This window comes from Protopterus annectens, chromosome 10.part0, assembly GCF_019279795.1.
Source record: "Protopterus annectens isolate FY-2018-M chromosome 10.part0, PAN1.0, whole genome shotgun sequence".
NCBI lineage: Eukaryota > Metazoa > Chordata > Ceratodontiformes > Protopteridae > Protopterus > Protopterus annectens.
This window is the reverse complement of record NC_056744.1, coordinates 1837252198-1837271555: the sequence shown is the minus strand read 5'-3', so window position 1 is coordinate 1837271555 and position 19358 is coordinate 1837252198. Positions and strand designations below refer to the sequence as shown.

Here is a 19358-nt window from a genome sequence, read left to right as displayed (position 1 = left end):
ACTTTAGGTTCTCTGGTACCCAGAAATGATGACTATTATAGATTCATTCTAGAGTTACCCACTCTAAAAAGTTTATCAAGAAAAATTCAAACTACTGCTCCTATAGTCTCTCATCCACTGAAGAGAAAAGGGTGTATGTGATCATACTGGGCAAAGAAAAAGCCTAACGGCAGATCCAACCCAGGAAAAACACTCAGATTTCAGAAATTTGTGAATCAAAAGTACTTTGCATTCTTTACTTTGTCACATGGCCTTTCTTCTATCACAGTACCCCCAACAAATGCTTGACCTCGGTGATTACCCACCTTAATCCAGATTTATCCCTACTTAGAGATAATGTTATAATCCTTGGGAAAATATCTATTAACATGAGGAACTCTTCCCTGAACTTTTCCAAGATGCAAAGGTTCTTGGGAGGCATACTGGAGTCCAGTTCTTAGAACATCTTCATTTTGGGGAACAGGGTCAGTACTGGGCTGAAGTCCCAGTGAAGTCAGTCAAAATAACTCCCAGTCATTTTGAATAATGGTCTCACCATTACCCATCACAATAATCACATGTAACTTTCTGTATGGGTCTCACCACTACCAGCACCAGGGTCTCACCATTACCCATCACAATAATCACAAGTAGCTTTCTGTATGTGTCTCACCAGTACCAGTGCCAGCAACTACCAGTGCCTCCTAAGAGGATGCTGCAGTTTTCCTTGGCGTTATCACCCTTATGAATCTCTGAGATGGTGCCTGAAATGATGTCACTAGAACTGCTGATGAACTCTATCCACTGAGCAGGGTGTTCATCTCCTCTGTCCTGCTTGTCATCATGTCTGCTTGGATGAACTAACCTATAACAGTGCCTTGGCTTCAAGGAGAATTTATATTTATTGTATTTTGTCTTCCTGTTCTAGGACCCAAAGCGTGAAATCATTAAGGTGATGCAGTTCCTTGGAAAGGAGTTGCCAGAAAGAATCATGGACAAGATCATTCATCACACTTCCTTTGATGTGATGAAGGAAAACCCCATGACCAACCATAGTACTCTGCCAAATTGCATCCTTGACAACAGTGTGTCATCATTCATGAGAAAAGGTATGGGGAAGGGAAGGGTTAAGATTTATAGTAATAGCTGCATTGCTTTCATCAATGTACACACAACAGATTTTCTAGAAGTTGCTATTGATTTGTATCCTTATTTACATTTATTTACATTTTTGTTTTCAAGTTTCTTATGTCTCACAGTAACAGTCCTCCATGGTAAACATGCTGGTGCAGTTAATATGGTCCTGGCATTACTATGGTTTGTTTTAAAGTTATAAAAATATTTTCATCAATTAAAATCTTACCAGCTACAAATGAAAAGTTCGCCATTCGCTGTACTTAACATACAGTATGTGTTGGATGGTCTGCTAAATGTAATAATTTGTTCTGACTCCCATGAACTGCCTTTTGTATTACTTACTTCTTGGAAGAATTCCTGCTAAAATAGGTTACAGTACTTTAGCCGTGGTCTGCTTTCATAACTGTAAATTATAGTAATTTTGTTGCATTGTTTTGTGTGTGACAAGAACTGGATGCTCTTTTCAGAATCACTCCCCACTCTGCAAATGTCACTTCAGCAGTTCATAATCAAAGGGGGGACTAATTAGTAAAATAAGCTGCAATGTGCCCAAACATTATGCCCTTTCCTAATGTTATACACAGTATGCTAGTGGAGGTTTACACATATTTGATGACCAAAGCCAGGTGGCCTTTTGCTTCCTATAACCCCACTGATTACTCCTGACAGTGTTATAGGGGAGGTAAGGGATTTGAGACAAGGGGTAAGAAGCTGTCACTCACCTAGCTCTGGAATTTTAATTCTTCCCCACAACCCCCTTCCTCTAATCACCTGAAACCTCAGTGCTGTCTCTGCAATGGTGGGCCCAATGTGTGAGTGTCTGCTTTCACAGACCTGTGCCTCACCTGGTGAACAGTGTACACCTTCTCAGGTAAAGGGATCCCATGTAACCTGTCTCGGCAGTCCGCCAGGTGTTGCTCATGCCTCCATATTTTATTTGCCACCATTTACACCAAGATGAGTGAGTTTCCCACAATGACTCCCTTCTATCTGTCTGCCATATCTAGCTCAGAGTGTAGGTGAAACACACAACTTCTTTGAATATATTATAGCTGTACGAACAACCTATAATTACCTCTTCATATATGTTCCACCAAGTAAAGGACACAGGAGTAAACTGTGGGCTTTACATCATGTACCATCTACCAGATAATGGGTATAGGTACAAACTGCAGGTGCCCCCTCAGCTGCTGTATACCAAATAGGGGGTACTGTCAATCAGGTAATGGGTACAGCTACAAACTGTGGGTACCTTCTCCTGTACCATCAACCTAGTAATAGGGACAACAGCAAACTGTGGGTAACCCCCCTGTACCATCCACCTAGTAATAGGTACAACAGCAAACTGTGGGTACCTCATCCTGTGCCATCCACCTAGTAAGAGGTACAACAGCAAACTGTGGGTAACCCCCTGTACCATCTACCTAGTAATACGTACAACAGAAAACTGTGGGTACCTCCTCCTGTAGCATCCACCTAATAATAGGTACAACAGCAAACTGTGGGTACCTCATCCTGTGCCATCCACCTAGTAAGAGGTACAACAGCAAACTGTGGGTAACCCCCTGTACCATCTACCTAGTAATACGTACAACAGAAAACTGTGGGTACCTCCCCCTGTACCATCCACCTAGTAGTAGGTACAGCAATAAACTGTGGGTACCTCGTGAAAGAATACTCTGTTCTATATAGTATATACTGTCTTTTCAAACTACTGCTAGCATGATTATTAGTTTGAATAAAAGCTGCAAGAATAATATGAAATATAATTTAGAAATAGTGTAAAATGCTGAAAAATACGAAGTAGTAAGTGTGCTGGCATAGCATAGTTAAGATTTTGGCATCCATGTGAAGGAGCATGTTATTGAGGAACAAAATTTGCAATAACTACGTAGATGGCAGCTGCAAGGACATCCATGACATAAAGAAATGTAACATCAAGTTTCAGATAGTGCTGGAACACCACGTTTCAGATAATGCAAGACTGAGTTCTCATGGATCATCAAACTACAAAGAACCAAGGACAAGGGAACAAATGAAAGCTGTTATACAAGGGAAAGAACTGTATTACATCAGACTTTGAGAAAAATACCAGACTTTCTGGTAATAACTATGCATAAACAGACTTGGGGAATTTGCTATAGAGAGCTGACAGCATATGTGTTGGTTGTGTGTTTGTAGAACCAAAAGTCAAATGTAACAGAAATGTCGTACTAACTTAAGCAGTTTACTGAAGCAGTTTGCCTCTGTTTATTTATTGTACTTAGTACAATCCAGTATCTAAAAGTAGCTGTTCATACTAAGAGTTAATATACTGTGGTGTGGATGCATGTAAATGCAACTAACAGCAAGATAAACAGAAAAACGTGCATAGAATTCACAGAATTCTTCACCTCATTCTGTACCATCCACCTAGTGATACGTGCAACAGCAAAATTTGGGTACATCATACTCTACAGTCCACCGAATAAGAGGTACAATAGCAAACTTTGGGTACCTCCTCCTGTACCATCCACCTAGTAGTAGGTACAACAGCAAACTGTGGGCACCTCCCTCTGTACCATCCACCTAGTAATATGTGCAACAGCAAAATGTGGGTACCTCATCCTGTACCATCCACCTAGTAATACGTGCAACAGCAAAATGTGGGTACCTCATCCTGTACCATCCACCTAGTAAGAGGGACAACAGCAAACTGTGGGCACCTCAACATCTACTGTCTATTTATTTATTGACATTTGATTACCGGGAAAGTTTGACTGAGTAGAAGCTCATTTTCAGCAGAGTCCTGGGGAGAAAAGCTCAAAATTATTACAAAACATTTCAAGAACAATAATTTTACACTCTTCAGAAATAAAACAGAAACATCTACAGTTTAAATAATTATAACAAATTACAAATAATATAAAAACATTCAAGAATTGATACAAAGTATTTAAAGAAATTTTACACATTTCGTAGTGAAATTAAAGGTAAGTTAGTCTAATACAAATAGAAATTGCGATATGACATGAGGGAAAAACAGGCTTATGATATATTTAGAGAGAAAGCCAGGGAAGAGAATTAGATAGCAGTAAGGACATAAGTGAAGAAGGGCGAGTAAGGAGGTATAAGGAATGAAAAGGTACGCGTTCACATTTAGGGATATAGATTATCCTGGTTTTGAGCAAGAACAGAGACAGATTTTAGCTAGGAAGTCTTTCAGAGTGGTTTTGAAAGGTGGGTGGGAGGGTATAGACCTGATAGGAGTTCCAGGCATACCTCTCAACTGTACAGATTTTTGCAGAATGTCCAGATTTTGGCCTCATATTTTTGGTCCATTTTTCATAAAATTCTTTTTCTGGCAAATTAGTGATAAATCATTAAAGACTGAAGTTCGAAAATAATGATTAGACATTTGAGTTTTACACTTCATATCCTTCAGAAAATTCATACTACTGTAAAACCTATTATTCTATCAATTTTCTAAGTTTGCAAGAGCAATATTTAAAAATTGTCCTTATTTTTGGGGCCTTTGTCTCACTTTTATTTATAGCTTTGCCCAGATTTCTTACTCCAAGAGGTTGCGAGTTATGGTTCCAGGCCTTAGCAATCTTGTATGAGTACAGGCAATGCCCAACAGATTTGTTAGGTCTGTTGACTGACAGGAGTTTTCAGTCACTGGACTGTAATGACCGAGTGGGAACATAGTTGTGTAGAAAGTTTTTTTAGTGCTGGACAGGCAGATGGATGCTGGATAGGTTTATAGGTGGTAAGTTTTGATTTTTGTGAAGCCTGGAGGTTAGTAAGGATGGGAGTGCCATAAGAGAGTTGGGAGGAGATAAGTAGTGCCAAGTGTAGTTTTAGTTGTGTCAGTGAGAAAGGTTTTGGCTCTGTAAAGCATCCCAAGTTTTTGATGAGATTTTCTTATGCAATTTTGTATATGCAGTGCTGCGGTAGCGTTGAATAAGACATTGTCCTGTTCGATTCTCAGCTGAAGTGTCTTCTGTGTGGAGACATGCGTGAATGGGCGTACCTTCGTTGAAGGTTGTGCGTCAGGGCTGGCAACACGGTACGTAAAAATCTACTGCCAATCATTAGTGGACCGGAGTTCCGCTGTGGTGACCCCTAACCAGGAAAAGCCGAAAGATACAACAAGATTGAATGTAAGATTATCATCCACTATCACCCCTAATAGCTGGCTATGAGAAATGACTTCAGTGTTTGTATTATCAAGAGAGAGGACTTTAAATTTTGTTTTTCATGAGAGAGGAATTTGGGTCAAAAAAGAAGTAGTTTGGTCTTTTTTGGATTGTGGATGAGTTGTGAGTTAGAAAGTCATATTTCAGGGGCTCTTAAAGCTTTCTAAATATTTTTTGCTGACAGCATCTGTGTTACATGCTTGTAGATCTGAAAAGAAAAATGTGATAGTAAAGCGTATTACGCGAAACAGTTATCTTCATGTATTTATTGTACTGAGTACAATACAGTAATAAGACTAGTTGATCACAATAAGTAGTTAAATATACTTTGGTATGCTTGCATGTAAATGCAAGTAACAGCAAGAAACAAACAGGAAGACATCATAAATTGTTCAGAGGGGACCAAGGATAGAGCCTTCCGGTACACCAGTGGTGACTGGGAGGTGAGGACAGAACATGGAGTGCCATTTTATTGACTGATACCTATTGGACAGGTAGCTTTTGAACTACAGATGGGTGGGTTCAGAGAGGCCTATGAAGGACATTTGAAGTAGAAGTTTGCTGTGACAAATTCTGTTGAAGGCTTTATACAAGTCAAGGCCAGTTTGCCATTATTTACAGCTTTAATGACAGTATTTGTATAGGTTAGAAGTACAGTGCTAATACCATGGGAGGAATGGAAGCCATTTTGAGTAGTGGATAGGAGCTCTTCCTGCAGGAGATAGTCTAGCAATTGTCCACAAATTTGTGAAAGGAAGCTCCCCAGGAGTTTATGAACTTCCTTATGACTTTGTCTTGACTAGCCCAATCTGACTGATTCTGAACAATGTCTATGTAACCTGTGGAAAAAAATGTAGTCTGTTTCTATTAACTGTATATATTGTACAAAGATGACCGAAAGGCTTGCCTGTATACTAATATCTTAGTAGTGTAAATGTTTTATTTTTTGTAACAACTTAATACTTGTTTATTTATCCCTCTGTATTTCTTTAAATATGCCAAATGTTCCTTCTTCACTATCAATGTACCTTTCTTATGTTGCATCTATGTGAATCAGATAGCTCTGTATTATTACAACTGTACTATCTTATGTTTAATTTATAAACTCAAGAATCATGCCTTTGCACCCTGGTCATGGCTGAAAGGGGTCTTTGGACCATCCCACCTACCAAGTTACCAAAGGGTAAATAAATAAATATATAAATAATTAAAGTGTTGTGAAAGGGCTCAGGTTTGTGGAGGCAGCTACCTGCACAACCCATTAGTTTAAGAATACCTTGCATGTGGTGTTTCTTCTTGACATGTCTGCTGGATACTTACTGGTGGAAACAGTCTCTTGATTGTATAGGTACGTACTAGGCTAACGACGACCAGTTCTGGTTCTTTTCATGGTGCAGCTCCACTGATGGCTCCCCCTGCTGATGCACTGCAGGAATTACAATCTTGTAACCCCTACATGTGTCTGCCCTACAATACATTAGTTCCTTGTGCAAATCACTGCTACCAACGCAAATGGGTTGGTCACTGCCTATAAGTGGGTTTGACTTCCTGTCAGTATGCTGCTGTTGGTTGTTATGTTTGCCCACTCCACACTGTAGCCTATGTGTCTTAACTGGACCATGAGCTTCACTCTCTCTATAGGATCAGGACGGTGAAGGTAGGGATACTGTTGGTATTAATCCCACCTTCTAGAGAACAAGCTTAGTTCAGATAAACATTATAATCTTTACCAGCTGGAGAATATACCTATAAGGAGGCATTTCCTATCTAATGAATCTTCTGCTACAGACTGACCAGCAACAACAACACTCTTCAGGGTGGTCTGTAGGCTATGGAACACACTGTTTTGCCACTCGGGACATTTTGATCTCATAAGTACAAGTTTGCCTGTCAGTTATTCCCAGCTAGGTTTGACTGCATCAGATTTGGTGCTGCTGTCACAGAGCTACCTGGGATTGTGTAGACTAGCAAATAGGACTTCTGGGTTGCTGTCTGTTTTGCATGATTCTGATGAGATTTTTTTGTTAATTTGTTGCACATATCAGATGATCAGCAGTCTTTACCCTTACTCCGCCAGGTTTATTGTCTCATATCTGGAGGTCTCTAGTGCAGTTCTGTACCAGATCTTCCTGTCCTCTTTGGAGCTGAGTATCTCTCCACTTTTATTACTCAGATTCTGAAAAAGCTTCCTTTTGACCCTGATAATTTTCAGTTATCACCTAGTCACCAGCCTTTTGTTTATCAGTAAGGTTTGGCAAATGCATTTTATATGTACCCTTAGCTGGCCTTAGGCATAGCCAACTAGGCGGCCGCTTAGGGCGCCGCTCTAGTAGGGGCGCCTTTCCGGTATTCATTTGGCATAGGTAGACTAGGATGGGGGCACCAGATGGTGTGGTGGGGGGTGCCATGGAGCCCATTTGCCTATGGCACCAGTTGACCTAAGGCTGCTCCTGTATGCACCTAGACTGTTATCTTGTCAGACATGTGCTAAGAACCTTCTGGGTTTGATTTCTGGAATCACTCTAGTGCCGTACTGAGACTGCATTCACCATGGGTTTCAAAGATCTCTGCATGGAGTGAGATCAGAGCTGTTATTCAGTCGCAGTCCTCCTTGATCTGAAATAACTATCTGATAAAGTGGGTGGCTTGTCTTGGATTTCTCAGGATCTTCATAGATAGTTGTTTCTGGTATTACTTCTTGGCCCTTCCATGTGTTCTGTGGGGTATTATAGGTTTCCACTTTGAGCCCTGATATTTGCACTGTGTATTTTTTGATGTCCCGGGGGGGGGGGGGGTGATCCTATCTATAAGACAGGACTTCGGTATCACTGCTATGCTGACCATACCTGGCTATAAATCACTTTACCAGAAGATTCTTTCCAGCTCTGAATTTCTTTGTGTATGACTTAGACTTCATCCTCTGCTCGATGCTTGTTAACTGGTTGAAGTTTAGAATTTTAAAGGCAGTTGCATGGCTATTTAAGCCACTTTTACAAACTCTAGTGTTTGACCTTTAAACTAGGTGCTAGATTTGAATTTACCCAAGGTGCAGGTGTAGGTGCTAGGTTTGAATTTACCCAAGGTGCAGGTGTAGGTGCTAGGTTTGAATTTACCCAAGGTGCAGGTGTAGGTGCTAGGTTTGAATTTACCCAAGGTGCAGGTGTAGGTGCTAGGTTTGAATTTACCCAAGGTGCAGGTGTAGGTGCTAGGTTTGAATGTACCCAAGGTGCAGGTGTAGGTGCTAGGTTTGAATTTACCCAAGGTGCAGGTGTAGGTGCTAGGTTTGAATTTACCCAAGGTGCAGGTGTAGGTGCTAGGTTTGAATTTACCCAAGGTGCAGGTGTAGGTGCTAGGTTTGAATTTACCCAAGGTGCAGGTGTAGGTGCTAGGTTTGAATTTATCCAAGGTGCAGGTGTAGGTGCTAGGTTTGAATTTACCCAAGGTGCAGGTGTAGGTGCTAGGTTTGAATTTATCCAAGGTGCAGGTGTAGGTGCTAGGTTTGAATTTATCCAAGGTGCAGGTGTAGGTGCTAGGTTTGAATTTACCCAAGGTGCAGGTGTAGGTGCTAGGTTTGAATTTACCCAAGGTGCAGGTGTAGGTGCTAGGTTTGAATTTACCCAAGGTGCAGGTGTAGGTGCTAGGTTTGAATTTACCCAAGGTGCAGGTGTAGGTGCTAGGTTTGAATTTATCCAAGGTGCAGGTGTAGGTGCAAGGTTTGAATTTACCCAAGGTGCAGGTGTAGGTGCTAGGTTTGAATTTATCCAAGGTGCAGGTGTAGGTGCTAGGTTTGAATTTATCCAAGGTGCAGGTGTAGGTGCTACGTTTGAATTTACCCAAGGTGCAGGTGTAGGTGCTAGGTTTGAATTTATCCAAGGTGCAGGGGTAGGTGCTAGGTTTGAATTTACCCAAGGTGCAGGTGTAGGTGCTAAGCTTGAATTTACCCAAGGTGCAGGTGTAGGTGCTAGGTTTGAATTTACCCAAGGTGCAGGTGTAGGTGCTAGGTTTGAATTTACCCAAGGTGCAGGTGTAGGTGCTAGGTTTGAATTTACCCAAGGTGCAGGTGTAGGTGCTAGGTTTGAATTGACCCAAGGTGCAGGTGTAGGTGCTAGGTTTGAATTTACCCAAGGTGCAGGTGTAGGTGCTAGGTTTGAATTTACCCAAGGTGCAGGTGTAGGTGCTAGGTTTGAATTTACCCAAGGTGCAGGTGTAGGTGCTAGGTTTGAATTTATCCAAGGTGCAGGTGTAGGTGCTAGGTTTGAATTTATCCAAGGTGCAGGTGTAGGTGCTAGGTTTGAATTTACCCAAGGTGCAGGTGTAGGTGCTAGGTTTGAATTTACCCAAGGTGCAGGTGTAGGTGCTAGGTTTGAATTTACCCAAGGTGCAGGTGTAGGTGCTAGGTTTGAATTTATCCAAGGTGCAGGTGTAGGTGCTAGGTTTGAATTTACCCAAGGTGCAGGTGTAGGTGCTAGGTTTGAATTTACCCAAGGTGCAGGTGTAGGTGCTAGGTTTGAATTTACCCAAGGTGCAGGTGTAGGTGCTAGGTTTGAATTTACTCAAGGTGCAGGTGTAGGTGCTAGGTTTGAATTTACCCAAGGTGCAGGTGTAGGTGCTAGGTTTGAATTTACCCAAGGTGCAGGTGTAGGTGCTAGGTTTGAATTTACCCAAGGTGCAGGTGTAGGTGCTAGGTTTGAATTTATCCAAGGTGCAGGTGTAGGTGCTAGGTTTGAATTTATCCAAGGTGCAGGTGTAGGTGCTAGGTTTGAATTTACCCAAGGTGCAGGTGTAGGTGCTAGGTTTGAATTTACCCAAGGTGCAGGTGTAGGTGCTAGGTTTGAATTGACCCAAGGTGCAGGTGTAGGTGCTAGGTTTGAATTTATCCAAGGTGCAGGTGTAGGTGCTAGGTTTGAATGTACCCAAGGTGCAGGTGTAGGTGCTAGGTTTGAATTTACCCAAGGTGCAGGTGTAGGTGCTAGGTTTGAATTTACCCAAGGTGCAGGTGTAGGTGCTAGGTATGAATTTACCCAAGGTGCAGGTGTAGGTGCTAGGTTTGAATGTACCCAAGGTGCAGGTGTAGGTGCTAGGTTTGAATTTACCCAAGGTGCAGGTGTAGGTGCTAGGTTTGAATTTACCCAAGGTGCAGGTGTAGGTGCTAGGTTTGAATTTATCCAAGGTGCAGGTGTAGGTGCTAGGTTTGAATTTACCCAAGGTGCAGGTGTAGGTGCTAGGTTTGAATTTATCCAAGGTGCAGGTGTAGGTGCTAGGTTTGAATTTACCCAAGGTGCAGGTGTAGGTGCTAGGTTTGAATTTATCCAAGGTGCAGGTGTAGGTGCTAGGTTTGAATTTACCCAAGGTGCAGGTGTAGGTGCTAGGATTGAATTTACCCAAGGTGCAGGTGTAGGTGCTAGGTTTGAATTTATCCAAGGTGCAGGTGTAGGTGCTAGGTTTGAATTTATCCAAGGTGCAGGTGTAGGTGCTAGGTTTGAATTTATCCAAGGTGCAGGTGTAGGTGCTAGGTTTGAATTTACCCAAGGTGCAGGTGTAGGTGCTAGGTTTGAATTTATCCAAGGTGCAGGTGTAGGTGCTAGGTTTGAATTTACCCAAGGTGCAGGTGTAGGTGCTAGGTTTGAATTTACCCAAGGTGCAGGTGTAGGTGCTAGGTTTGAATTTACCCAAGGTGCAGGTGTAGGTGCTAGGTTTGAATTTATCTAAGGTGCAGGTGTAGGTGCTAGGTTTGAATTTATCCAAGGTGCAGGGGTAGGTGCTAGGTTTGAATTTATCCAAGGTGCAGGTGTAGGTGCTAGGTTTGAATTTACCCAAGGTGCAGGTGTAGGTGCTAGGTTTGAATTTACCCAAGGTGCAGGGGTAGGTGCTAGGTTTGAATTTATCCAAGGTGCAGGTGTAGGTGCTAGGTTTGAATTGACCCAAGGTGCAGGTGTAGGTGCTAGGTTTGAATTTACCCAAGGTGCAGGTGTAGGTGCTAGGTTTGAATTTACCCAAGGTGCAGGTGTAGGTGCTAGGTTTGAATTTACCCAAGGTGCAGGGGTAGGTGCTAGGTTTGAATTTATCCAAGGTGCAGGTGTAGGTGCTAGGTTTGAATTTATCCAAGGTGCAGGTGTAGGTGCTAGGTTTGAATTTACCCAAGGTGCAGGTGTAGGTGCTAGGTTTGAATTTACCCAAGGTGCAGGTGTAGGTGCTAGGTTTGAATTTACCCAAGGTGCAGGTGTAGGTGCTACGTTTGAATTTACCCAATGAGCAGGTGTAGGTGCTAGGTTTGAATTTATCCAAGGTGCAGGGGTAGGTGCTAGGTTTGAATTTACCCAAGGTGCAGGTGTAGGTGCTAAGCTTGAATTTACCCAAGGTGCAGGTGTAGGTGCTAGGTTTGAATTTACCCAAGGTGCAGGTGTAGGTGCTAGGTTTGAATTTACCCAAGGTGCAGGTGTAGGTGCTAGGTGTGAATTTACCCAAGGTGCAGGTGTAGGTGCTAGGTTTGAATTGACCCAAGGTGCAGGTGTAGGTGCTAGGTTTGAATTTACCCAAGGTGCAGGTGTAGGTGCTAGGTTTGAATTTACCCAAGGTGCAGGTGTAGGTGCTAGGTTTGAATTTATCCAAGGTGCAGGTGTAGGTGCTAGGTTTGAATTTACCCAAGGTGCAGGTGTAGGTGCTAGGTTTGAATTTACCCAAGGTGCAGGTGTAGGTGCTAGGTTTGAATTTACCCAAGGTGCAGGTGTAGGTGCTAGGTTTGAATTTACCCAAGGTGCAGGTGTAGGTGCTAGGTTTGAATTTATCCAAGGTGCAGGTGTAGATGCTAGGTTTGAATTTACCCAAGGTGCAGGTGTAGGTGCTAGGTTTGAATTTACCCAAGGTGCAGGTGTAGGTGCTAGGTTTGAATTGACCCAAGGTGCAGGTGTAGGTGCTAGGTTTGAATTTATCCAAGGTGCAGGTGTAGGTGCTAGGTTTGAATGTACCAAAGGTGCAGGTGTAGGTGCTAGGTTTGAATTTACCCAAGGTGCAGGTGTAGGTGCTAGGTTTGAATTTACCCAAGGTGCAGGTGTAGGTGCTAGGTTTGAATTTACCCAAGGTGCAGGTGTAGGTGCTAGGTTTGAATGTACCCAAGGTGCAGGTGTAGGTGCTAGGTTTGAATTTACCCAAGGTGCAGGTGTAGGTGCTAGGTTTGAATTTACCCAAGGTGCAGGTGTAGGTGCTAGGTTTGAATTTATCCAAGGTGCAGGTGTAGGTGCTAGGTTTGAATTTACCCAAGGTGCAGGTGTAGGTGCTAGGTTTGAATTTACCCAAGGTGCAGGTGTAGGTGCTAGGTTTGAATTTACCCAAGGTGCAGGTGTAGGTGCTAGGTTTGAATTTATCCAAGGTGCAGGTGTAGGTGCTAGGTTTGAATTTACCCAAGGTGCAGGTGTAGGTGCTAGGTTTGAATTTATCCAAGGTGCAGGTGTAGGTGCTAGGTTTGAATTTACCCAAGGTGCAGGTGTAGGTGCTAGGTTTGAATTTATCCAAGGTGCAGGTGTAGGTGCTAGGTTTGAATTTACCCAAGGTGCAGGTGTAGGTGCTAGGATTGAATTTACCCAAGGTGCAGGTGTAGGTGCTAGGTTTGAATTTATCCAAGGTGCAGGTGTAGGTGCTAGGTTTGAATTTATCCAAGCTGCAGGTGTAGGTGCTAGGTTTGAATTTATCCAAGGTGCAGGTGTAGGGGCTAGGTTTGAATTTACCCAAGGTGCAGGTGTAGGTGCTAGGTTTGAATTTATCCAAGGTGCAGGTGTAGGTGCTAGGTTTGAATTTACCCAAGGTGCAGGTGTAGGTGCTAGGTTTGAATTTACCCAAGGTGCAGGTGTAGGTGCTAGGTTTGAATTTACCCAAGGTGCAGGTGTAGGTGCTAGGTTTGAATTTATCTAAGGTGCAGGTGTAGGTGCTAGGTTTGAATTTATCCAAGGTGCAGGGGTAGGTGCTAGGTTTGAATTTATCCAAGGTGCAGGTGTAGGTGCTAGGTTTGAATTTACCCAAGGTGCAGGTGTAGGTGCTAGGTTTGAATTTACCCAAGGTGCAGGGGTAGGTGCTAGGTTTGAATTTATCCAAGGTGCAGGTGTAGGTGCTAGGTTTGAATTGACCCAAGGTGCAGGTGTAGGTGCTAGGTTTGAATTTACCCAAGGTGCAGGTGTAGGTGCTAGGTTTGAATTTATCCAAGGTGCAGGTGTAGGTGCTAGGTTTGAATTTACCCAAGGTGCAGGTGTAGGTGCTAGGTTTGAATTGACCCAAGGTGCAGGTGTAGGTGCTAGGTTTGAATTTACCCAAGGTGCAGGTGTAGGTGCTAGGTTTGAATTGACCCAAGGTGCAGGTGTAGGTGCTAGGTTTGAATTTACCCAAGGTGCAGGTGTAGGTGCTAGGTTTGAATTTATCCAAGGTGCAGGTGTAGGTGCTAGGTTTGAATTGACCCAAGGTGCAGGTGTAGGTGCTAGGTTTGAATTTACCCAAGGTGCAGGTGTAGGTGCTAGGTTTGAATTTATCCAAGGTGCAGGTGTAGGTGCTAGGTTTGAATTTACCCAAGGTGCAGGTGTAGGTGCTAGGTTTGAATTTACCCAAGGTGCAGGTGTAGGTGCTAGGTTTGAATTTACCCAAGGTGCAGGTGTAGGTGCTAGGTTTGAATTTACCCAAGGTGCAGGTGTAGGTGCTAGGTTTGAATTTACCCAAGGTGCAGGTGTAGGTGCTAGGTTTGAATTTACCCAAGGTGCAGGTGTAGGTGCTAGGTTTGAATTTACCCAAGGTGCAGGTGTAGGTGCTAGGTTTGAATTTACCCAAGGTGCAGGTGTAGGTGCTAGGTTTGAATTTACCCAAGGTGCAGGTGTAGGTGCTAGGTTTGAATTTACCCAAGGTGCAGGTGTAGGTGCTAGGTTTGAATTTATCCAAGGTGCAGGTGTAGGTGCTAGGTTTGAATTTACCCAAGGTGCAGGTGTAGGTGCTAGGTTTGAATTTACCCAAGGTGCAGGTGTAGGTGCTAGGTTTGAATTTACCCAAGGTGCAGGTGTAGGTGCTAGGTTTGAATTTACCCAAGGTGCAGGTGTAGGTGCTAGGTTTGAATTTATCCAAGGTGCAGGTGTAGGTGCTAGGTTTGAATTTACCCAAGGTGCAGGTGTAGGTGCTAGGTTTGAATTTACCCAAGGTGCAGGTGTAGGTGCTAGGTTTGAATTTACCCAAGGTGCAGGTGTAGGTGCTAGGTTTGAATTTACCCAAGGTGCAGGTGTAGGTGCTAGGTTTGAATTTACCCAAGGTGCAGGTGTAGGTGCTAGGTTTGAATTTACCCAAGGTGCAGGTGTAGGTGCTAGGTTTGAATTTACCCAAGGTGCAGGTGTAGGTGCTAGGTTTGAATTTACCCAAGGTGCAGGTGTAGGTGCTAGGTTTGAATTTACCCAAGGTGCAGGTGTAGGTGCTAGGTTTGAATTTACCCAAGGTGCAGGTGTAGGTGCTAGGTTTGAATTTACCCAAGGTGCAGGTGTAGGTGCTAGGTTTGAATTTACCCAAGGTGCAGGTGTAGGTGCTAGGTTTGAATTTATCCAAGGTGCAGGTGTAGGTGCTAGGTTTGAATTTATCCAAGGTGCAGGTGTAGGTGCTAGGTTTGAATTTATCCAAGGTGCAGGTGTAGGTGCTAGGTTTGAATTTACCCAAGGTGCAGGTGTAGGTGCTAGGTTTGAATTTACCCAAGGTGCAGGTGTAGGTGCTAGGTTTGAATTTACCCAAGGTGCAGGTGTAGGTGCTAGGTTTGAATTTACCCAAGGTGCAGGTGTAGGTGCTAGGTTTGAATTTACCCAAGGTGCAGGTGTAGGTGCTAGGTTTGAATTTACCCAAGGTGCAGGTGTAGGTGCTAGGTTTGAATTTACCCAAGGTGCAGGTGTAGGTGCTAGGTTTGAATTTACCCAAGGTGCAGGTGTAGGTGCTAGGTTTGAATTTACCCAAGGTGCAGGTGTAGGTGCTAGGTTTGAATTTATCCAAGGTGCAGGTGTAGGTGCTAGGTTTGAATTTACCCAAGGTGCAGGTGTAGGTGCTAGGTTTGAATTTACCCAAGGTGCAGGTGTAGGTGCTAGGTTTGAATTTACCCAAGGTGCAGGTGTAGGTGCTAGGTTTGAATTTACCCAAGGTGCAGGTGTAGGTGCTAGGTTTGAATTTACCCAAGGTGCAGGTGTAGGTGCTAGGTTTGAATTTACCCAAGGTGCAGGTGTAGGTGCTAGGTTTGAATTTACCCAAGGTGCAGGTGTAGGTGCTAGGTTTGAATTTATCCAAGGTGCAGGTGTAGGTGCTAGGTTTGAATTTACCCAAGGTGCAGGTGTAGGTGCTAGGTTTGAATTTACCCAAGGTGCAGGTGTAGGTGCTAGGTTTGAATTTACCCAAGGTGCAGGTGTAGGTGCTAGGTTTGAATTTATCCAAGGTGCAGGTGTAGGTGCTAGGTTTGAATTTACCCAAGGTGCAGGTGTAGGTGCTAGGTTTGAATTTACCCAAGGTGCAGGTGTAGGTGCTAGGTTTGAATTTACCCAAGGTGCAGGTGTAGGTGCTAGGTTTGAATTTATCCAAGGTGCAGGTGTAGGTGCTAGGTTTGAATTTACCCAAGGTGCAGGTGTAGGTGCTAGGTTTGAATTTACCCAAGGTGCAGGTGTAGGTGCTAGGTTTGAATTTATCCAAGGTGCAGATGTAGGTGCTAGGTTTGAATTTACCCAAGGTGCAGGTGTAGGTGCTGGGTTTGAATTTACCCAAGGTGCAGGTGTAGGTGCTAGGTTTGAATTGACCCAAGGTGCAGGTGTAGGTGCTAGGTTTGAATTTACCCAAGGTGCAGGTGTAGGTGCTAGGTTTGAATTTATCCAAGGTGCAGGTGTAGGTGCTAGGTTTGAATTTACCCAAGGTGCAGGTGTAGGTGCTGGGTTTGAATTTACCCAAGGTGTAGGTGTAGGTGCTGGGTTTGAATTTACCCAAGGTGCAGGTGTAGGTGCTAGGTTTGAATTGACCCAAGGTGCAGGTGTAGGTGCTAGGTTTGAATTTACCCAAGGTGCAGGTGTAGGTGCTAGGTTTGAATTTATCCAAGGTGCAGGGGTGGGTGCTAGGTTTGAATTTACCCAAGGTGCAGGTGTAGGTGCTAGGTTTGAATTTACCCAAGGTGCAGGTGTAGGTGCTAGGTTTGAATTTACCCAAGGTGCAGGTGTAGGTGCTAGGTTTGAATTTATCCAAGGTGCAGGTGTAGGTGCTAGGTTTGAATTTACCCAAGGTGCAGGTGTAGGTGCTGGGTTTGAATTTACCCAAGGTGCAGGTGTAGGTGCTGGGTTTGAATTTACCCAAGGTGCAGGTGTAGGTGCTAGGTTTGAATTGAGCCAAGGTGCAGGTATAGGTGCTAGGTTTGAATTTACCCAAGGTGCAGGTGTAGGTGCTAGGTTTGAATTTACCCAAGGTGCAGGTGTAGGTGCTAGGTTTGAATTTACCCAAGGTGCAGGTGTAGGTGCTAGGTTTGAATTTACCCAAGGTGCAGGTGTAGGTGCTAAGCTTGAATTTACCCAAGGTGCAGGTGTAGGTGCTAGGTTTGAATTTTCCCAAGGTGCAGGTGTAGGTGCTAGGTTTGAATTTACCCAAGGTGCAGGTGTAGGTGCTAGGTTTGAATTTACCCAAGGTGCAGGTGTAGGTGCTAGGTTTGAATTGACCCAAGGTGCAGGTGTAGGTGCTAGGTTTGAATTTACCCAAGGTGCAGGTGTAGGTGCTAGGTTTGAATTTACCCAAGGTGCAGGTGTAGGTGCTAGGTTTGAATTTACCCAAGGTGCAGGTGTAGGTGCTAGGTTTGAATTTATCCAAGGTGCAGGTGTAGGTGCTAGGTTTGAATTTACCCAAGGTGCAGGTGTAGGTGCTAGGTTTGAATTTATCCAAGGTGCAGGTGTAGGTGCTAGGTTTGAATTTACCCAAGGTGCAGGTGTAGGTGCTAGGTTTGAATTTACCCAAGGTGCAGGTGTAGGTGCTAGGTTTGAATTTACCCAAGGTGCAGGTGTAGGTGCTAGGTTTGAATTTATCCAAGGTGCAGGTGTAGGTGCTAGGTTTGAATTTATCCAAGGTGCAGGTGTAGGTGCTAGGTTTGAATTTATCCAAGGTGCAGGTGTAGGTGCTAGGTTTGAATTTATCCAAGGTGCAGGGGTAGGTGCTAGGTTTGAATTTACCCAAGGTGCAGGTGTAGGTGCTAGGTCTGAATTTACCCAAGGTGCAGGTGTAGGTGCTAGGTTTGAATTTACCCAAGGTGCAGGTGTAGGTGCTAGGTTTGAATTGACCCAAGGTGCAGGTGTAGGTGCTAGGTTTGAATTGACCCAAGGTGCAGGTGTAGGTGCTAGGTTTGAATTTACCCAAGGTGCAGGTGTAGGTGCTAGGTTTGAATTTACCCAAGGTGCAGGTGTAGGTGCTAGGTTTGAATTTACCCAAGGTGCAGGTGTAGGTGCTAGGTTTGAATTTACCCAAGGTGCAGGTGTAGGTGCTAGGTTTGAATTTACCCAAGGTGCAGGTGTAGGTGCTAGGTTTGAATTTACCCAAGGTGCAGGTGTAGGTGCTAGGTTTGAATTTACCCAAGGTGCAGGTGTAGGTGCTAGGTTTGAATTTACCCAAGGTGCAGGTGTAGGTGCTAGGTTTGAATTTACCCAAGGTGCAGGTGTAGGTGCTAGGTTTGAATTTATCCAAGGTGCAGGTGTAGGTGCTAGGTTTGAATTTACCCAAGGTGCAGGTGTAGGTGCTAGGTTTGAATTTATCCAAGGTGCAGGTGTAGGTGCTAGGTTTGAATTTACCCAAGGTGCAGGTGTAGGTGCTACGTTTGAATTTACCCAAGGTGCAGGTGTAGGTGCTAGGTTTGAATTTATCCAAGGTGCAGGTGTAGGTGCTAGGTTTGAATTTACCCAAGGTGCAGGTGTAGATGCTAGGTTTGAATTTATCCAAGGTGCAGGTGTAGGTGCTAGGTTTGAATTTACCCAAGGTACAGGGGTAGGTGCTAGGTTTGAATTTATCCAAGGTGCAGGTGTAGGTGCTAGGTTTGAATTTATCTAAGGTGCAGGTATAGGTGCTACGTTTGAATTTACCCAAGGTGCAGGGGTAGGTGCTAGGTTTGAATTTATCCAAGGTGCAGGTGTAGGTGCTAGGTTTGAATTTATCCAAGGTGCAGGTGTAGGTGCTAGGTTTGAATTTACCCAAGGTGCAGGTGTAGGTGCTAGGTTTGAATTTACCCAAGGTGCAGGGGTAGGTGCTAGGTTTGAATTTATCCAAGGTGCAGGTGTAGGTGCTAGGTTTGAATTTACCCAAGGTGCAGGTGTAGGTGCTAGGTTTGAATTGACCCAAGGTGCAGGTGTAGGTGCTAGGTTTGAATTTATCCAAGGTGCAGGGGTAGGTGCTAGGTTTGAATTTACCCAAGGTGCAGGTGTAGGTGCTAGGTTTGAATTTATCCAAGGTGCAGGTGTAGGTGCTAGGTTTGAATTTATCCAAGGTGCAGGTGTAGGTGCTAGGTTTGAATTTACCCAAGGTGCAGGTGTAGGTGCTAGGTTTGAATTCACCCAAGGTGCAGGTGTAGGTGCTAGGTTTGAATTTATCCAAGGTGCAGGGGTAGGTGCTAGGATTGAATTTACCCAAGGTGCAGGTGTAGGTGCTAGGTTTGAATTTACCCAAGGTGCAGGTGTAGGTGCTAGGTTTGAATTTATCCAAGGTGCAGGGGTAGGTGCTAGGTTTGAATTTACCCAAGGTGCAGGTGTAGGTGCTAGGTTTGAATTTACCCAAGGTGCAGGTGTAGGTGCTAGGTTTGAATTGACCCAAGGTGCAGGTGTAGGTGCTAGGTTTGAATTGACCCAAGGTGCAGGTGTAGGTGCTAGGTTTGAATTTACCCAAGGTGCAGGTGTAGGTGCTACGTTTGAATTTACCCAAGGTGCAGGTGTAGGTGCTACGTTTGAATTGACCCAAGGTGCAGGTGTAGGTGCTAGGTTTGAATTTACCCAAGGTGCAGGTGTAGGTGCTAGGTTTGAATTTATCCAAGGTGCAGGTGTAGGTGCTAGGTTTGAATTTACCCAA

At 44.0% G+C, this 19358-nt stretch overlaps 1 protein-coding gene across 1 annotated transcript in view; it reads left to right on the top strand.

The window, feature by feature from the left end:
* LOC122814089 (sulfotransferase 1C2-like) overlaps nucleotides 1–19358 on the top strand; it is a 185406-nt gene that overhangs the window by 150485 nt on the left and 15563 nt on the right. Inside the window, exon 6 of the mRNA XM_044086699.1 lies at nucleotides 908–1088. Coding sequence (XP_043942634.1) covers nucleotides 908–1088 — 181 coding nt within the window. The remainder of the gene's footprint in view (nucleotides 1–907; nucleotides 1089–19358) is intronic.